The sequence below is a fragment of the Heterodontus francisci genome, chromosome 32 (assembly GCF_036365525.1).
Source record: "Heterodontus francisci isolate sHetFra1 chromosome 32, sHetFra1.hap1, whole genome shotgun sequence".
Taxonomy (NCBI): domain Eukaryota; kingdom Metazoa; phylum Chordata; class Chondrichthyes; order Heterodontiformes; family Heterodontidae; genus Heterodontus; species Heterodontus francisci.
The window spans coordinates 50,854,014-50,873,225 of NC_090402.1; the positions used below are offsets into that span (position 1 = coordinate 50,854,014).

A 19,212-nucleotide genomic window follows, 5' to 3' on the forward strand; every position below is an offset into this window, starting at 1 on the left:
CTGCATCCCTAGGCATTCTTATCATTAATTGCTTCATCAGGTCAGTCCTTGTATGAGGGACTTGGTAAAGAGACATGCCAGTGGTGCAACCGATTCCAGGGTCAGAGTGACAGCTGCAAATCAATGGAGTAAAAATCAAGTGGGTTCAACACATCCGGGTAATTCTTTCTGCCGGATGATGAAGAGGAAAATTTAATCCTATTGTTTGATTGCGCACTGTAGAGGGAGGTTTATTCTGTATCTAACCCGTTTTTTTTCTCTTTTCTTTTTGTTTTTTTTTGTAGAGGGAGCTTTACTCTGTATCTAACCTCACGCTGTTTGATGGGACAGTGTAGAGGGAGCTTTACTCTGTATCTAACCCCGTTTTTTTTTTTCTTTCCAACCCCATTTTTTTTTGGGGACACTGCAGAGGGAGCTTTACTCTATCTAACCTCGTGCTGTACCTGTCCTGTGTGTTTGATGGGGACACTGTAGAGGGAGCTTTACTCTGTATCTAACCCCCGTTTTTTTTCCCCCCGTTTTTTTTTTTCATTTTTTTTTCCTCTGTATCTAACCCCCGTTTTTTTTTCCCCCCGTTTTTTTTTTTCATTTTTTTTTCTCTGTATCTAACCCCCATTTTTTTTTCCTTTTTTTTTATAAGGTGACCTTTATACACCAGGCCCCTTTTATATTTTCATGTTGAGGGGGCCTTTATTCCTCAGGCCCCCTTTATATACATATTTACATTTTTTTAAAAAATAACTTTATTTAAGACCAGATAAATCAACAAAAACTCAAATTAAAATGCCATTTTCGGCATCAATGATGCACTCCAGTCCCTGCGGTGCCCACCGATCGCGGAAGGCCTCAAGCGTATCGACAGACACCATATGCTCCTTCTCCAGGGACACCCAGGCGCGAACGTAACCGCGGAAGAGGGGCAGGCAATCGGGGAGGATGGAACCCCCGACGGCCCGCAACCTGGACCTGTGAATTGCCACCTTGGCCAGGCCCAGGAGCAGACAGACGAGGAGATCCTCCTCCCGGCCCAAGCCCCTCCGCACCGGGTGCCCAAAGATCAGGAGCGTGGGACTGAAGTGCAGCCAGAATTTGAGGAGCAGCCCCTTCAGATACTCAAAGAGGGGCTGCAACCTCACACACTCCGTATAAACATGGAACACGGACTCGTCCAGGCCGCAGAAAGTACAGGCGGCCTGGGAGTCCGTGAACCTACTTAAAAGTCTATTGCACGGGACTGCTCTGTGCAGCACCCTCCACCCCAGGTCCCCGATGTAAAGGGGGAAGACTCCCGCGTAGAGAGACCTCCATCGGGGTTTCCCCTCACCGCCAGATGGCAACGCGGACCGCCAGGGCGTATCCGGCCGGCTGACGAGGGTGAGGAAGTGGTGAATGTGCAGCAGCAGCCCGTACAGGAAACCCCTCCGCGCCGATTGGAATGGCACGGAGGGCATTTCTGAGAGGCGGCTCGGTTTGTGCGGGACCGGCTCCCGAGGAGGGTTTCGGGGCCTGGGTCCGATGAGCAGTTCCGGCCGAGCGGGGGTCAGCTCCGCCGGGATCGCTCCGCACTCCCGAGCCCCCTCGCCACCCGCAGTGAGGGGCGTCCCGGGGGTTTCGGCTACTCCTCCGCCTGCCGGACCGTCCCCGGAGTCGGCCGCCCGGACAGCCGAGGCGCTCTGCTCCGCCGGCGGGGGAGCGCCCTGACTGGAGGCGACCATGTTCCAGACTCGGAATAGATCCTGGTAAAAGACAGGCGGAGATCGCCCCTCTTTGGCAGCAGGACGATGACCGCCCTGCGCCACGAGAGGGGCATCTCCCCGGTCGCCAGGCTTTCCCCCAGGACCCGCGCGTAATCGTCCCCCAGGATGTCCCAGAACGCCCTGGGGTGAGGTGACTCATGTAGACCCCACCCTGCCACTCCAGGAGCCAGGTGGCTTCATCTCCCGGAACGGTGTGGGTTTCCTGCAGAAAGCTCACCGTGTATCTCCCTTCCATAAGGACTGAGAGATTGTGAAATCTGGGTGAGACTCCCTGCTGCCGTTGATGTTGAGACTGGCTATGGTTATCTTCATGTCAAAGGTACTTAAAACCCGTCACAAACACCTCACTGTGAGGAGGGAGTGGAAGTGCACCTGGCCCTCCACTCCCCCAGCAACCCATTGAGGAACACATTAAAACGGCGCCTCTCAACCAGTTTCACGTCCGCGCGCTTGCCCGCTATCTTAAGGGCGGCACGGACGGACTGTATGATCAGCACCAGATTCGACCAACGGTCGAGGGCCAGCTGAACTTTATTGCGGCAACCCCTACAGGCCGCGAGGAAATCCCAGAGTTCCGCCGTGGGGATGAGAGGAGATTCGGTGGGAGGCACGAGGGACTCCACCACCTCACTGGCGATGGAATCAAGATCATCCTCCGTGCCCCGCACCGAATCCCCATCCTCCTCCGGGTCGTCACCGCCAGCGGCCAACACATCCACCACACACTGTGGGGCGGACGTCCCGGCCGCGCCAGCTGGTCCTGCCTCCATCACGATCCCACCCCCAGGATCGATGGCGGAGGAGTCCTCTCTGGGTTCTACTGTGAAACTGGAGCCTGTGGGCGCCAGCAGTTCAGGACCCCCCTCCACCTCCGTCCCCAGGCCAATGAGTGGTCCAGGGGAGACAGAAGTTCCCGACTCCGGAAATCCAGCCGGAGCCGAGACCGGAGGCGGCGAGAGGAGGCCATCTCCCGCTCCGCCAGCACCCACAGGCCCAGCAGATGGTGCAGCATTCTCGGTTATAACCGGGTCAGGTGTCTCCATGTTGGTGGTGAACTCCGGCTGGGAGGGCCGACCCTCTGGGGCATCACCCTCCCCTTCACTCAGGGCACCCGACCCAGTAGCAGTGGCAGAATGGGCGGAGTCCCCAGGCTCCCCCACCACAAGCAGGGCCCCACTTACTCCTTCAGGAGGGGCCTCATGTACCGGGGCCTTCCCCTCCCCTCCATCCTGAGGAATAGGGAGCTCCTGCCCAGACTTTGTAGCCTTGGTGGTGGCGGTAGGGGAAACCTGGGGACCCGAAACTGGAGACAGCTCCCCTCCAACAGATGGGCCCTGCGCCTCAGGGCCCCTCATTACCTCTGTGGAGGGGTGCCTTCTCCTCTTTTTCCCACCGGGGCGCAGAGGCTCAGAGACCTCCATGTCATCAGAGGCCTCCGCACTCTCTTTTTTCTTATTCACCCTGGGCCTGAGCCCAGCTCTGGGGCAAGTTGACTCCCCGAGATCGGGCTTTGTGCTGAGCTCAGACTCGGGTAGTGTTACGGTGTCCAGGGGACGCGCCTCTCGATGTTTATTCCTCCTCCGCGCCTTCCTTCCACTTGGACGGTCACCCTCCTCCCTGCCGGAGGCCGAGAAAACCACAGCCTCCGGTACCGACTGAATGGTATCTGGTGGAGGTGTAGGGGGGGTGGGAGGAGGTGCAGCGGCGCCACCCTGGGCCGCCGAGTTGGAGTTGTCAGCCGGGAGGTTGGGGCAGTTCTTACGAACATGCCCCACCCCCTTACAGACATGGCACCGCAGCCCATCCAAGGTCCAGAAGACACGGTAGGCCGTCCCCTGGAACTCGACATTAAAGTGGCCCTCTGTAACCTCCTCCCGCGCCAGCTGCATGAATAACTGGCAGCGGAAGGAGTACACATGTCGGAGGCTGTTCTCCCGAAGACCGAGCGGGTCTGGGGTGAGCCCCGTCTTTACCTCCCCCATATGGTGCAGGTGGGGAAGGAGGAGCTCACCAGGAATGAAGGGCGGGAAATTGGATAGAATGAGCCTTTGCGCAGTGGCCTCCAGGGGGTCCACTGGCAGAAAGGTCCCGCCCACGGTGAGCCCCTTGCTCAGAGCCAGGGACACCGCCCGCTCGGTCCTCAGGAATAACACTGCCTTCCTATACATTTTAGAGGCTGCAACAATGGCCGAAGGGCCGACAACCTCGGCCATTGCTTTCACACATGCCTCGATAGTCATGTTCGGGTGGACGTAGCTCTTGACTCCATGCTTCGATGTTAATAAAGCAAACGGTGACGGGGCAACAGGTGCAGCTGCAGCAGCCGCAGCAGCATATGAACGGAAAGGCCCCGCCACCGGCGAAGAGGGGCTTGCCATGGGGTCGCAGAGCTACGCCCACCCCCAAGAAACAAAGCACACAACAGTTTTCTTTAACACAAACAAAATGATGGGGGAGGTGGGGATGGGAGTAGAGGAGGATAGGGTTGAAAAGGACAAGGAGAGGAGAGGAGGATAGGTGGCCGAGTGATGGAAGAGAGAGAACAGCTGCGAGGATGTTACAGTTCACTTGGTGGTTGGAGCACCTTCCTGCAGAGTCTACAGTTCAATCTTCCAGTTAGGGGAGGGCTCTTCGCCCGGGTCGGCTAGAGCCGCCCGGTTCTCTCCCTTTTCTGTTGTTGCAAAAAGATAGTCTTCAGCCGGGCAGCTCCAGCCGTCCCGAGCCACACAGTTGGGGGGGGGGGCGGTGGGGAGGGAGCCCCTTTTGTGCAGGATGGCAGATAAACACAAGAGCAAATACTAGGGCTCCCTATAGAATTTGGCAGCCCCACCCCTGGATCTTCCGGTGCCTTCTCCCTCGCCCAACAGTCCAAACAACCAACAGTTCTTTGGTGCTCCAACACCCACCTCTCCAAAATGACTCTCAGGTCTTCTTAGTCTTGAAAAAGTGCAACAGTTCCACAGTAAATACAGCTGTCTCCACTCTACAGTCACCTCTCTGCAGTAACTCCTCTCTCCTCTCCAGTTGCAGTTGCAGCAACACAGGTGCAGCTGCTCCCCCTGATTGCAGGCAGGAAGTGCTTCCCAAATTGCCCAGCCAATCCCAGTGCTGTACCTGTCCTGGGAGTGTTTGATGGGGACAGTGTAGAGGGAGCTTTACTCTGTATCTAACCCCCGTGCTGTACCTGTCCTGGGTGTGTTTGATGGGACAGTGTAGAGGGAGCTTTATTCTATATCTAACCCATACTATATCTGCCCAGGGAGTGTTTGATGGGACTTGAAAGGAGCTTTACTGTGTATCTAAGCCCGTTGTCGGCCCTCGGCCCCTAGTTCCCCGCTCCTCGCTTACCGCCACCCTGCTCTCCAGCTGCTCACTCCCCACTTCCCCCCCCCCCCCCCCCCCACCTCCAGATGCCAGCTCTAGGCTGCGCCACTTCCCTCCTCTCGGCCACTCGCTCCTACGTCGCCCCATCACCCTTCCCTTGCTTCTTCGGGTGGCAGGCGGAGAACGATCGAACGTGGGAGCGAGTGGCTGAGAGGAGGGGAGTGGTGTGGCCTGGAGCTAGCTGCTGGAGGCGGAGTGGGGGAGAAGCGGGGAGCGAGCGGATGGAGAGTGGGGGTGACAGGAAGCCAGAAGCGGGGAACAATCGGCCGAGGGAAGGGGAAGGGAGGGAGCAGTGGCGAGGTCTGGAGCGAGTATGAATGTGTGGATTGGGTGAATGGAAGGTTGTGGAATGGAGGCGAGGGTGGGTGGGTAGGTGGGTAGTGATTGGGGAAGAAATTCAGAGTTATTTCCTCCAAAAACTTCACAGTGTAAATGTTGACTTTACCATCCCATAGAAAGATGCTTTACATTCCAAATTTCAATGGCAGTATCATACCAGAGATCTTCTGTCTTTGTCAAAAAAAAATTAAAACAGTTGAGCAGGAGATGTCCAAGAAATTATACAAATGAAGCAATGGCAGGAGAGAGCGGGGGGTGGGGGGGCGGTGGGATGGAGGCGGTGATGGCAACCTTTGAGGGAATTTTTGGGTTGTAGTTGTTTTTCTGTGATAAATTGAGCAGCGCCATCTTTAATCCTGGCAGCTGCCTAAATGTCACAGACAGTGACATTTCTGTGGAAGAGGCTGCATTTGCGCCTGTGCCAGTACTGTGCCACTTAGTGGTTATGTTGTCAGCAAACGCAGTCATATCTGTCCTGGGAGTGTTTGATGGGACAGTATGGAGAGAGCTTTACTCTGTATCTAACCCATTCTCCACCTGAAATTAAAGCAAAATACTGCGGATGCTGGAAATCTGAAATAAAAACAGGAAGTGCTGGAAATACACAGCAAGTCTGGCTTGCCGTGTATTTCCAGCACTTTCTATTTTCATTGCATTTTCTACCTGCCCTGGGCGTGTTTGATGGGACAGTGTAGAGGGAGCTTTATTCTATATCTAACCCATACTGTATCTGCCCAGGGAGTGTTTGATGGGACTTGAAAGGAGCTTTACTGTGTATCTAAGCCCGTTGTCGGCCCTCGGCCCCTAGTTCCCCGCTCCTCGCTTTACTCTGTATCTAACTTGGTCTGTGCTTGTCCTGGGACTGTTTGATGGGATAATGATGTTCCTCACCTAGATGAACACAAACGTTACACCAAGAAATTTGAAACAGTGAGTAGACACTCCCCTAATTATGATCTTTCTGTTGTTACAGCAACATATGGGAGCTGGGAGGATAGTGTGTTGGTCTTTACCCCGCATCCACCTCCGGCGGCTGGAGAACTCGTGGAGGAGCGCTCCTATTTACTGACCATTCCTGAGATCCTTGAATTGGAACTAAAGGCCAGGATTGTCGTCCTGTCTAGTTGTGGGGATGGAGGTGCTAACCAAGATCCTGTACTGCCTTTGGAACTGCCCACTGCCTTCCTCAGAGCTGGTAAGTGTTTGGTGTTTTGCAGACTTTTCTGAATTGAATTGTTGTCATGAGCTGATATTCGCTAAATGCAGCCGAGGTGAATATTGTAAAGGAAGTTCGATCTCTGCCTGGACTTGTGTACTTGTGTATGACGTGATTAAGGATTACTCTAAATTTGTGAGACAGGAAGTAGAAGGTTAATGTGTACAGAAAATATCCGCTGTATTTTACTCTTTTAATATATTGCTACTTGATCTCCTGCATATTCGCATAGGGGATGTGAAAACTAAGTGTAATCTTCATCTGGAGCAGGGTTAGAGGGCTGGGGATAATTTCATCAGGGCACAGGGTATTCAGCTTCATTGTAAAACCATGCATTCTGTCCTTCATTTTATATAATACATCAAGTTATATTATTCAGATTGTTTAAGGAGCAACACGTACAGCAGTTAGGAAGCAGGGAAGTAGAGCTGTTTGGAGTCTAGGATTTTCACCATACTCCAGACTGAGGAGTTGGGAAGATACAATACTGAGTTGTTACAGTGCCGTCTCTGACGGGAGGGTGTAATTACAATGTGACAAATTTTCATAGGCAGTTTCCATTATAAATCTTGACATCAGCATTTATAATAAGAAAGTGGACAACCAGAGGTGAGGGTTTGTAGACAGGAAGTGCACACAGATGTAAGAGTTTTAATATAGTCATAGAAAATCTACAGCAGTGCTCACTTACCAGGCTGTGGCAGGAAATAAATGTTAAGTAAGTTTAAAATAAAAAAAACTTACCTGTAGGGAATTTTGGTTTGGAGAAGGAAGAAATAAATATAATCAAACAGACTTGCAGTGTTGTCTAGAGGAACAGATTGGGAGGTGGTGGTGGCGGAGCAGCAGCTTCACCTATTGTTGGGAGGACTGAAAGTTATATGTAATAATAAATATAAATACCATGCAACTAAAAATAACACCCAGGCATGATGGGAAAATGTGACACAGGAAGTAAATTTGACAGACAGGAAATGCACACTAAAAGCAAGACTTGAGCAGATGTGGATGGCATTGATTCTGGTGATCCAGATGGCACACTGCTTAAACCCTGCCATGACCATGTCCAAGGTTATCTCACAGGAAATTTCATTGTAATACCTGTGGCGAGGTAAATATACATTTTTTTAAAATCACAGCATTGTACAATTGTTAAAGCACAGAAGGAGGCCAATCGGCCCCGTCGTATCTGTGCTGGCTTTCTGAAAGATTCGTTTGCCTAGTGCCGCTCCCCCGCCTTCTTCCCATAGCCCTGTATATTCGTCTTTGTCAGATAACAAACCAATTCCCTCTTGAATGCGTCGATTGAACCTGCCTCCACCACACTCTCAGGAAGTACATTCCAGACCCTAATAACTCACTGCGTGAAAAGGTTTTCCCCCATATCGCTATTGCTTCTTTGACCAATTACCTAAACATGTGCCCTCTTGTTCTCGATCTCTCCAACAATGGGAACTGTTTCTCCCGATCTACCCCTGTCCAGACCCCTCAATGATTTTGAATACCTCTATCAAATCTCATCTCAACCATCTCTTCAAAGAAAACAGTCCCAACTTCTCCAATCCATCCACATAACTGAAGTTCCTCATCCCTGGAACCATCCTCGTGAACCTTTTCTACACTGTCTCCAACGCCTTCACATCTTTCCTAACGTGTGGCGCCCAGAACTGGACACAATACTTCAGTTGAGGCCGAACCAGTGTTCTACACAAGTTTAACATAACTTTCTCGCTTTTGTACTCTATGCCCCTACTTTATTTTTTTTGTTCGTTTGTGGGATGTAGGCGTCGCTGGCTAGGCCAGCATTTATTGCCCATCCCTAATTGCCCTTGAACTGAGTGGCTTGCTAGATCATTTCAGAGGGCATTTAAGAGTCAACCACATTGCTGCTTCTGGAGTCACATGTAGGCCAGACCAGGTAAGGACAGCAGATTTCCTCCCCGAAAGGACAGTGGTGAACCAGATGGGTTTTTACAACAATCGACAATGGTTTTATGGTCACCATTAGATTAACTTTTAATTCCAGATTTATTAATTGAATTCAAATTTCACTATCTGTCGTGGTGGGATTCAAACTCATGCCTCCAGAGCATTGGCCTGGGCCTCTGGATTAGTGTCTTATTTTATTATTATTATTGTTGTTTCAGCTAAGAAAGAAGGTTTCAGTTTGGAAAATATTGAAAGAGCACTTTATATTTATAGAGTGAAATGACTTCAAGTGTAATCCCCAGAGGAGAGACTTCTGGTTGCGAATTGCAGTGTGAGCTGTGTGAGGCCCAAGTTGGTAGGCTTGAACCCTGGGGAAGGGGGTGGGGTCTCATAGGGGCCAGCAACATTTTTTTTTGTGGGCTGACTAGAAGTTCCTGCAAAATAAATAACGTTTTCTTTATCCACTGCAGTTAGATTAAAACATGTTCCTACAATACAGTTACAATAAATAGATGTCTATATGTTTCACAGAGGGATACACAGCTCTTTACTTTTGCAGCTTGTCAATTCAGAACATTTGTAAAGAGAAAAGACGTCTCTGTATTTCAGGTGTACCTAAATCTAGACTTTGCAGCATTTTCTATTCTTCATGCTTCACCTTCGTTTGATGTTTTGTTCAAAATAAAGCAAATTCTGGTTCCTTTCACTGCTCCTATCAAAGGTTTCCCTTGGGCTTTTTCTCTTCAGTAATCTTCCAATGATGCACATGAGTGGAAGCTGATATTTACAAGCAACAAGTTCTGGCACGCTCTGCCAATGGCCAATCTTGTTATCAATGGAATCTACAGGCCGAGATGTGCACTGGAATGTATAGCCTGCTACCTTCTTACTGAGCTTCTTTGCTGCCAACGATGGTTGTAGGTCCCCTAAGAGTTCTAGCCTTCCATTCACAGAAAAGCACAGATCACCAATATAAAATATTGCTAGCCACAATTTTACACATATACCATTGTATAGGTGAGTTTAATTTTATTTTGTAAATGTGTTTATTATGTTATAAGCCTTATTTTCAAAACTAAGTACCTCAGTAAGAAACCAAAATAGTAACAAAGTGTTTTAAAAATTATTTTATGTAATTTTATTGGTGGCCTTATTTTTTAACGGTAGGTTTTTCTGACTTGTCATTCTGGATTTGTTATTTTTGTTTTTCATGAGAAGTTTTCTCCAAGTTCAGTTGGTACAATGCTTACCTCCTGTAGTGTAATTTGTCATACTTTTATGAACATGAAACTTGAACCAGTTGGGTACAACTATGTTGTTACGGCCACTTGCTGAGGGATGTGGGTGGTTCCCACTGTTCAACTCCCACCTGACCATATCAAGTGTTTTTTGTTATTAGGTTTTAACCCCTTTGTGTTTTATTTGTCAAACAGACGGCGACAGGTTTTCTTGAAGGTTTAAAACAGGAGATTAATTATTTATTGAGCAATATGCCTTATCCCGAAATTTTCACAATCTCATCCACTCATGCATTCACGCACACACACGCACACACACTCTCACACACACTCTCACACACACACACACTCACACACACACAAGCAGTCACTGAGAGGAAAAGGGGTAAGTGGTTTTCAAGTGAGGTAGGTTGTTGTGGTGGATGATTTTAACTTCCGCTATATTGACTGGGACTCACTTAGCGCTAGGGGATTGGATGGGGCAGAATTTGTAAGGCGCATCCTGGAGGGCTTCTTGAAACAATATGCAGATAGTCCAACTAGGGAAAGGGTCGTACTGGACCTGGTATTGGGGAATGGGCCAGGCCAGGTGGTCGAAGTTTCAGTAGGGGAGTATTTCGGGAACAGTGACGCAGTGGTTAGCACTGCAGCCTCACAGCTCCAGGGGCCCGGGTTCGATTCTGGGTACTGCCTGTGCGGAGTTTGCAAGTTCTCCCTGTGTCTGCGTGGGTTTCCTCCGGGTGCTCCGGTTTCCTCCCACATGCCAAAGACTTGCAGGTTGATAGGTTAATTGGCCATTATAAATTGCCCCTAGTGTAGGTAGGTGGTAAAGAAATATAAAGGGACCGGTGGGGATGTTATTGGAATATGGGATTCGTCTGGGATTAGTATAAATGGGTGGTTGATGGTCGGCACAGACTCGGTGGGCCGAAGGGCCTGTTTCAGTGCTGTATCTCTAAACTAATTCCGTGAGTTTTAAGGTACTTGTGGATAAGGATAAGAGTAGTCCTCGGGTGAAGGTGCTAAATTGGGGGAAGGCTAATTATAACAATATTAGGCAGGAACTGAAGAATTTAGAATGGGGGAGGCTGTTTGAGGGTAAATCAACATCTGGCATGTGGGAGTCTTTCAAACGTCAGTTGATTAGAATCCAGGACCGGTATGTGAGCCTAGTCAAAAAGAAAAAGGAAGCATTCATAAGGGCGAGAAGGCTGGGACCAGACGAAGCCCTTGAGGAATATAAAGAAAGTAGGAAGGAACTTAAGCAAGGAGTCAGGAGGGCTAAAAGGAGTCATGAAAAGTCATTGGCAAACAGGATTATGGAGAATCCCAAGGCTTTTTTATACGTATATAAAGAGCAAGAGGGTAGCCAGGGAAAGGGTTGGCCAACTCAAGGACAGAGGAGGGAAGCTATGCGTGGAGCCAGTGGAAATGGGCGAGGTTCTAAATGAGTACTTTGCATCAATATTCACCAAGGAGAAGGACTTGGTGGATGATGAGTCTAGGGAAGGGTGTGTAGATAGTCTGGGTCATGTCGATTTCAAAAAGGAGGTGTTGGGCGTCTTGAAAAACATTAAGGTAGATAAGTCCCCAGGGCCTGATGGGATCTACCCCAGAATACTGAGGGAGGCAAGGGAAGGAAATTGCTGGGGCCTTGACAGAAATCTTTGTATCCTCATTGGCTACAGGCGAGGTGCCAGAGGACTGGAGAGTAGCCAATGTTGTTCCTTTGTTTAAGAAGGGTAGCAAGGATTATCCAGGAAATTACAGGCCGATGAGCCTTACATCAGTGGTAGGGAAATTATTAGAGAGGATTCTTCGGGACAGGATTTACTCCCATTGGGAAACAAATGGACTTATTAGCAAGAGGCGGCATGGTTTTGTGAAGGGGAGGTCGTGTCTCACTAACTTGATTGAGTTTTTTGAGTAAGTGACGAAGATGATTGATGAAGGAAGGGCACTGGATGTTGTCTACATGGACTTCAGTAAAGCCTTTGACAATGTCCCTCATAGCAGACTGGTACAAAAGGTGAAGTCACATGGGATCAGAGGTGAGCTGGCAAGATGGATACAGAACTGGCTCGGTCTTAGAAGACAGAGGGTAGCAGTGGAAGGGTGCTTTTCTGAATGGAGGGCTGTGACTAGTGGTGTTCCGCAGGGATCAGTGCTGGGACCTTTGCTGTTTGTAGTATATATAAATGACTTGGAGGAAAATGTAGCTGGTCTGTTTAGTAAGTTTGCGGACGACACATAGGTTGGAGGAGTTGCGGATAATGATGAGGATTGTCAGAGGATGCAGCAGGATATAGATTGGTTGGAGATTTGGGCGGAGAAATGGCAGACCATGTTTAATCTAGATCAATGTGAGTTAATGCATTTTGGAAGGTCTAATACAGGTGGGAGGTATACAGTAAATGGCAGAACCCTTAGGAGTATTGACAGGCAGAGAGATCTGGGCGTACAGGTCCACAGATCACTGAAAGTGGCAATGCAGGTGGATAAGGTAGTCAAGAAGGCATACGGCATGCTTGTCTTCATCGGTTGGGGCATAGAGTATAAAAATTGGCAAGTCATGTTGCAGCTGTACAGAACCTTAGTTAGGCCACACTTGGAATATTGCGTACAATTCTGGTCGCCACACTACCAGAAGGATATGGAGGCTTTGGAGAGGGTACAGAAGAGGTTTACCAGGATGTTGCCTGGTCTGGAGGGTATTAGCTATGAGGAGAGGTTGGATAAACTCGGATTGTTTTCACTGGAACGACGGAGGTGGAGGGGCGACCTGATAGAGGTTTACAAAGTTATGAGTGGCATGGACAGAGTGGATAGTCAGAAGCTTTTTCCCAGGGTGGAAGAGTCAGTTACTAGTGGACATAGGTTTAAGGTGCAAAGGGCAAAGTTCAGAGGGGATGTGCGAGGCAAGTTTTTTACACAGAGGATGGTAAGTGTCTGGAACTTGCTGCTGGGGGAGGTGGTGGAAGCAGATACGATAACAACGTTTAAGAGGCGTCTTGACAAATACATGAATAGGATAGGAATAGAGGGATACGGACCCTGGAAGTGCAGAAGGTTTTAGTTTAGACAGGCAGGGCCAAATGGCCTGTTCCTGTGCTGTACTGTTCTTTGTAGGGTTTCCGGGTTCACGGTAAACCTGTTGAATTCTCTTGGAAGTCAACTTCTCACTGGTTGCTGGCCTGTGGTGTTTGCAGATTTCTTTGTTATTGAAAGTTCAGCTTGAAGACAGAGGATCACTTCAAATTTACTGCTGGATAAGTTGAAAATGTGGAATTTGCAGCAGGGTGTCTCCCTTCTACCTTGCTGGATTTTCTCTCAGCTCTTAGCTGGATAAGCCTTTGGTGATGCTTCTTTCTGGCTGTCTCCTTTCTCTCTCTCTCTCTCTCTTTGCATGCTTCGAGATCTGCATTTTTAAGGTAAAAAGTTTATCACATCAGATTCTGGTAGGAGACACTTTGATGACACAGTGGCACAGGATGAGAATAATGTGGTTATGATGTTGCCACTTCATATCTTCCTTGTTTCAGCAGAACCCATTCAATTCTGGATTGTTTCAGGATGGGTGTATTTACCACCTTTCAACCTGGTTAGGCATTCTTTGTTCTAAACAGACAGTGTGACAATGTTCGAATACACATGCGGCCATCTTTTACGACATTATCCATTTTTTTAAAAAAAGAAAAGTCAATTTTTATAACTCTTCAGTTTGAGTTTGTATTTTTTTTTATCATCACACTTCTCATAAGCATGACAATGTAAATAGTTGATAGATGATTAATTGCTGGATAGGCATATGGATGGTAGGTGGATAATGATTTTGCAGTATATAATAGAACATGTAACCATGTCCTCAGTACCTTGCTCTATGGCAGCGAGGCCTGGACAACGTATGCCAGCCAAGAGCGACGTCTCAATTCATTCCATCTTCGCTGCCTCCGGAGAATACTTGGCATCAGGTGGCAGGACCGTATCTCCAGCACAGAAGTCCTCGATGCGGCCAACATCCCCAGCTTATACACACTACTGAGTCAGCGGCGCTCGAGATGGCTTGGCCATGTGAGCCGCATGGAACATGGCAGGATCCCCAGAGACACATTGTACAGCGAGCTCACCACTGGTATCAGACCCACCGGCCGTCCATGTCTCCGCTTTAAAGACGTCTGCAAACGCGACATGAAGTCCTGTGACATTGATCACAAGTCGTGGGAGTCAGTTGCCAGCGTTCGCCAGAGCTGGCTGGCAGCCATAAAGGCGGGGCTAAAGTGTGGCGAGTCAAAGAGACTTAGCAGTTGGCAGGAAAAAAGACAGAGGCGCAAGGGGAGAGCCAACTGTGTAACAGCCCCGACAAACAAATTTTTCTGCAGCACCTGTGGAAGAGCCTGTCACTCTAGAATTGGCCTTTATAGCCACTCCAGGCGCTGCTCCACACACCACTGACCACCTCCAGGCGCTTACCCATTGTCTCTCGAGATAAGGAGGCCAAAGAAGAAGAACCATGATAATGGGGTCAGGCTTAAGTAAATTTGTCGGGAATAGGTTTTTGTGGTTTTCACTTTGTTGAATATTGACCACATTTTATAAATGTTCATTAGTGCTGCGTGAGCTTTCTGTTTTGAAGTCACACTGGCCTGTGCTAAGAGCAGAACTGTCCAAAAAAGTACGGAATGTGATACCAACGTTTGTTCAGAAGTTTATCAATGTACTCATCTATCATTGCAGAGGGCGAAGCTTATGGCGCATTGTGTTACTGTGTTAAAATAGCTTTAAAAATGCAAGTAAAATGAGGAGGAGTGAGAGCTATTCAGGCCCAGTGTTGTAATCTGACCCAGTCACTGACTGCAAAGTCCTAATGCTTGTTTGAAGTTTTGTGAAGACACGTAAAAGAAAAGGACATGCATTTATTTTATTAAATAGCTTTCACCTTTTCGGGTTGTTCCAAGGTGCTTCACAGTGAATGATTAATAATATTTTCAAGACAAATGCAGCAGGTAATTTTCACACAGTAAGGTTCCACCATCAGCAATGAGATATAAGACCAGATAAACTGTTTTAGTGATGTTGGTTAAAGGATAAGTATTGGCCAGGACACCAGGGAGAACTCACCTGTTCTTATTTCAGTCGTGTCATAGGATCTTCTAGGTCCAACTGAACAGGAAGACAGGGCCTCGGTTTAATGTTTTATCCAAGCGACTGCACTTCTAACAGTGCAGCACTCCCTTGGTACTGCACTGAAATGTCATCCTAGAGTGCATGCTCACTTCTCTCAATCCGTGACCTTCTGACTCAGACGCTGCCACTGAGCCAAGGTCTTTATTAGTTGGTGTTAACCTACGCTAATTCAAATAAGAAGCAGACACATGGCTATCACCAGAGATCAGGTGAAAAATATACAGCTAGTTTAGAACTGACCCATGTAGACTCTCGCATTTGCTGTTCACTAAAGTCAAAGTGTAATGGGGACAAACAGCTGTATTTGCTACACCCAGTCCTAATATTTCCTTCTTTGCCTCATTGTCAATTTTTGTTTGGTAACACTTCTATGAAAGTACCATAGGAATTTCTCCTATGTTAGATGGGTTATATAAATGTAAGTTGTTGTTGAGTTTGACTGAGCGAACAGAAATCATTTTCCCAGCAAATGGGCCCAATATCAGAATCTTTGCATAACTGAAAATGAACAATGATGAGACCCAGAACAAAGTTTATTGTAATCACTATGAGCAGGAATTTTTGTGACTAAAATCCAAAGGCATCTACTAAGCTGTCTCTGCCTCTTCTAACCTCTCCAGTCTCAGCCTTGCCCTTTAGAAAGCCACCATCTGCTCCATTAACTTTCCCCTCCCTGTTCGTAACCACTCAACTTCCCCTTCTCAATCAACCCCGTGATTACCAATATCACCAACCTGTTCTTCATGCTTGGATCAAAACTACTGTCTGCACTCACTCCATGCTCTACAACCAGCATCCCATCTCCAACCTTCCCTCCTTTCTTCACAACTGCACTCCCATCTCTCTTACCAATTAAAGCACTCCAATCAGGCTTCCATTTTATCCGCTGAACAGAAGCCGTGCTGGTCAAAGCCACCAAAGATTTCTTACATGACTGTGACCACTGCTCACTCCATCTCTTCATCTGCCTCGACCTCTCTGCTGCCTTTGGCACTGTTGACCTTTCTCCTCCATGGTGCTCCCTCCTGCTTCCACTTCTACTTGTCACACCAAAGATATCAGATCACTTGAAATGGTTTCTCCTTCTGTGTCCACACAATTACCTCTCGTGTACCCCAATGTTAAATAGTTGGCCCCCTCCATTCCTACATCTACATGCTTCTGCTTAGCAGTCATTATTGGCCTTTATTGCAAGCGGGATGCAGTATAAAAGTAGGGAAGTCTTGCTACAACTGTACAGGCTGTTGATGAGACCACACCTAAAGTGCTACATACAGTTTTGTTCTTATTTAAGGAGGGATATACTTGCATTAGAGGCAGTTCAGAGAAGGTTCACAAGGTTTATTCCTGCGATGAAGGGGTTGCCTTATGAGAAAAGGTTGAGCAGGTTGGGCCAATACCTATTGGAGTTTAGAAGAATGAGAGGTGATCTTATTGAAACATATAAGATTCTGAGGGGTCTTAACAGGCTAGATTCTGAGAGGAGGTTTCCCCTCGTGGGGGAATCTAGAACTAGGGGACACAATTAAGTTTAAGACTGAGATGAGGAAGAATTTCTTCTGTCAGAGGGTTGTTAATCTTTAGAATTCTCTACCCCAGAGAGCAGTGGAGGCTGGGTCATTGAATATATTCAAGGCTGAGTTAGGCAGATTTTTGATCTACAAGGAGTCGAGGGTTATGGGGAGCAGGCAGGAAAGTGGAGCTAAGGCCATAGTCAGATCAGCCATGATCTTACTGAATGGAAGAGCAGGCTCGAGGGACCAAATGACCTACTCCTGCTCCTATTTCTTCTGTTGTTATGTTCATTTGTAGGCACCGAGCCAACTTCACCTGCATGCTGATGGCACCCTGTTTTACCACTCCACTTCTCCACTGACCCCACATCTGCTGCCACCATCATCAACAACCCATTAGACATTGATCTGAATGAGCCAAAACTTTCTCAAACTTAACATCAGCAAAACCTAAACCATCCTTGTCCAGCTTCCGTGAACACCGACACACATCTGGCCTGAATATATCTTGCTTCCTCAGACTTAACTCAGAGATGTGGAGACTTGGCATACCACTTGATCCCAAGCTCAGCTTCCTCCCCACAACCAATCCATCACTGCTTTCTTTCACCTCCACGACATTGTCTGCATCCATCCCTACCTCTGCTACCAAAATAGTAATCCTATTGCCTCCTTACTTGACTTCCAATAAGCTCCTGGCCAGGGTCTCCACTTCCACTATCCAATCACTCCATCACCTAACATGCCATTGGCTATGTCCTTACCAATGCTGTGGCTTATATCCGCATCATACTTGTCCTTAATGAGTGAGATTCCCAGACAACAAAGCACTTTCTGAATGATATTCCCAGACAAGATCCACTCTATCTGTGCCATTCCTAAAAAGGGAAGTATCCTCCAATAACATTTCTAAGAGGGAATCTCACTCTGAGTGACATTCCCAAAGGGAGAAATCACACGCCGGGTGACATTCCCAAAAGGGAATCACACTCTGTAAATTTCCCAAAGGGGAATCACACTCAGAGTGGCATTACTAAAGGGGGAAATCAAACTCCGGTTGATGTTCCAAAAGGGCAAATCACACTCCGAGTGACATTCCCAAATGGGGAAATCACACTCTGAGTGATGTTCCCGAAGGGAAAAATAATGTTCTGAGTGACATTCCCAAAGGGAAAGCACACTAGGAGTGATTTGAAAAATATAGAGAATCCAGGCACTAGTTTACAGTAATTGAACATTCAATATTTTATTTTACAAAAAATTTTCAAAAAGACAATACGGTCTTCAGTACTGTAACACACTGTCCAATACAGAGAGCGCTCTGTGTAACACACTGTCCAATACAGAGAGCGCTCTGTGTAACACACTGTCCAATACAGAGAGCGCTCTGTGTAACACACTGTCCAATACAGAGAGCGCTCTGTGTAACACACTGTCCAATACATCTTCCTCTGTAACACACTGTCCAATACAGCTTCCTCTGTAACACACTGTCCAATACAGAGAGCTCCCTGTGTAACACACTGTCCAGTACAGGGAGCTCCTTGTGTAACACACTGTCCAATACAGGGAGCTCCCTGTGTAACTGACTGACCAGTGCAGGGAGCTCCCTGTGTAACTGACTGACCAGTGCAGGGAGCTCCCTGTGTAACACACTGTCCAATACAGGGAGCTCCCTGTGTAACACACTGTCCAATACAGGGAGCTCCCTGTGTAACACACTGTCCAATACAGGGAGCTCCCTGTGTAACACACTGTCCAATACAGGGAGCTCCCTGTGTAACACACTGTCCAATACAGAGAGTGCCCTGTGTAACACACTGTCCAATACATGGAGTGCCCTGTGTAACACACTGTCCAATACAGAGAGCTCCCTGTGTAACACACTGTCCAATACAGAGAGTGCCCTGTGTAACACACTGTCCAATACATGGAGTGCCCTGTGTAACACACTGTCCAATACAGGGAGCTCCCTGTGTAACACACTGTCCAATACAGAGAGTGCCCTGTGTAACACACTGTCCAATACATGGAGTGCCCTGTGTAACACACTGTCCAATACAGAGAGTGCCCTGTGTAACACACTGTCCAATACAGAGAGTGCCCTGTGTAACACACTGTCCAATACAGAGAGTGCCCTGTGTAACACACTGTCCAATACAGAGAGTGCCCTGTGTAACACACTGTCCAATACAGAGAGTGCCCTGTGTAACACACTGTCCAATACAGAGAGTGCCCTGTGTAACACACTGTCCATTACAGAGAGCGCCCTGTGTAACACACTGTCCAATACAGAGAGCGCCCTGTGTAACACACTGTCCAATACAGAGAGCGCCCTGTGTAACACACTGTCCAATACAGAGAGCGCCCTGTGTAACACACTGTCCAATACAGAGAGCGCCCTGTGTAACACACTGTCCAATACAGAGAGCGCCCTGTGTAACACACTGTCCAATACAGAGAGCGCCCTGTGTAACACACTGTCCAATACAGGGAGCTCCCTGTGTAACACACTGTCCAATACAGAGAGTGCCCTGTGTAACACACTGTCCAATACAGAGAGCGCCCTGTGTAACACACTGTCCAATACAGAGAGTGCCCTGTGTAACACACTGTCCAATACAGAGAGTGCCCTGTGTAACACACTGTCC

The 19,212-nt window shown here is 48.1% G+C and overlaps 1 protein-coding gene across 4 annotated transcripts in view; it reads left to right on the forward strand.

The window, feature by feature from the left end:
• LOC137347803 (tetratricopeptide repeat protein 28-like) overlaps positions 1 to 19,212 on the forward strand; it is a 492,214-nt gene that overhangs the window by 96,456 nt on the left and 376,546 nt on the right. For all 4 annotated transcript variants that reach the window (XM_068012797.1, XM_068012799.1, XM_068012800.1 and 1 more), the window contains exon 13: positions 6,454 to 6,675. In XM_068012797.1, the coding sequence (XP_067868898.1) occupies positions 6,454 to 6,675 (222 nt within the window). The remainder of the gene's footprint in view (positions 1 to 6,453; positions 6,676 to 19,212) is intronic.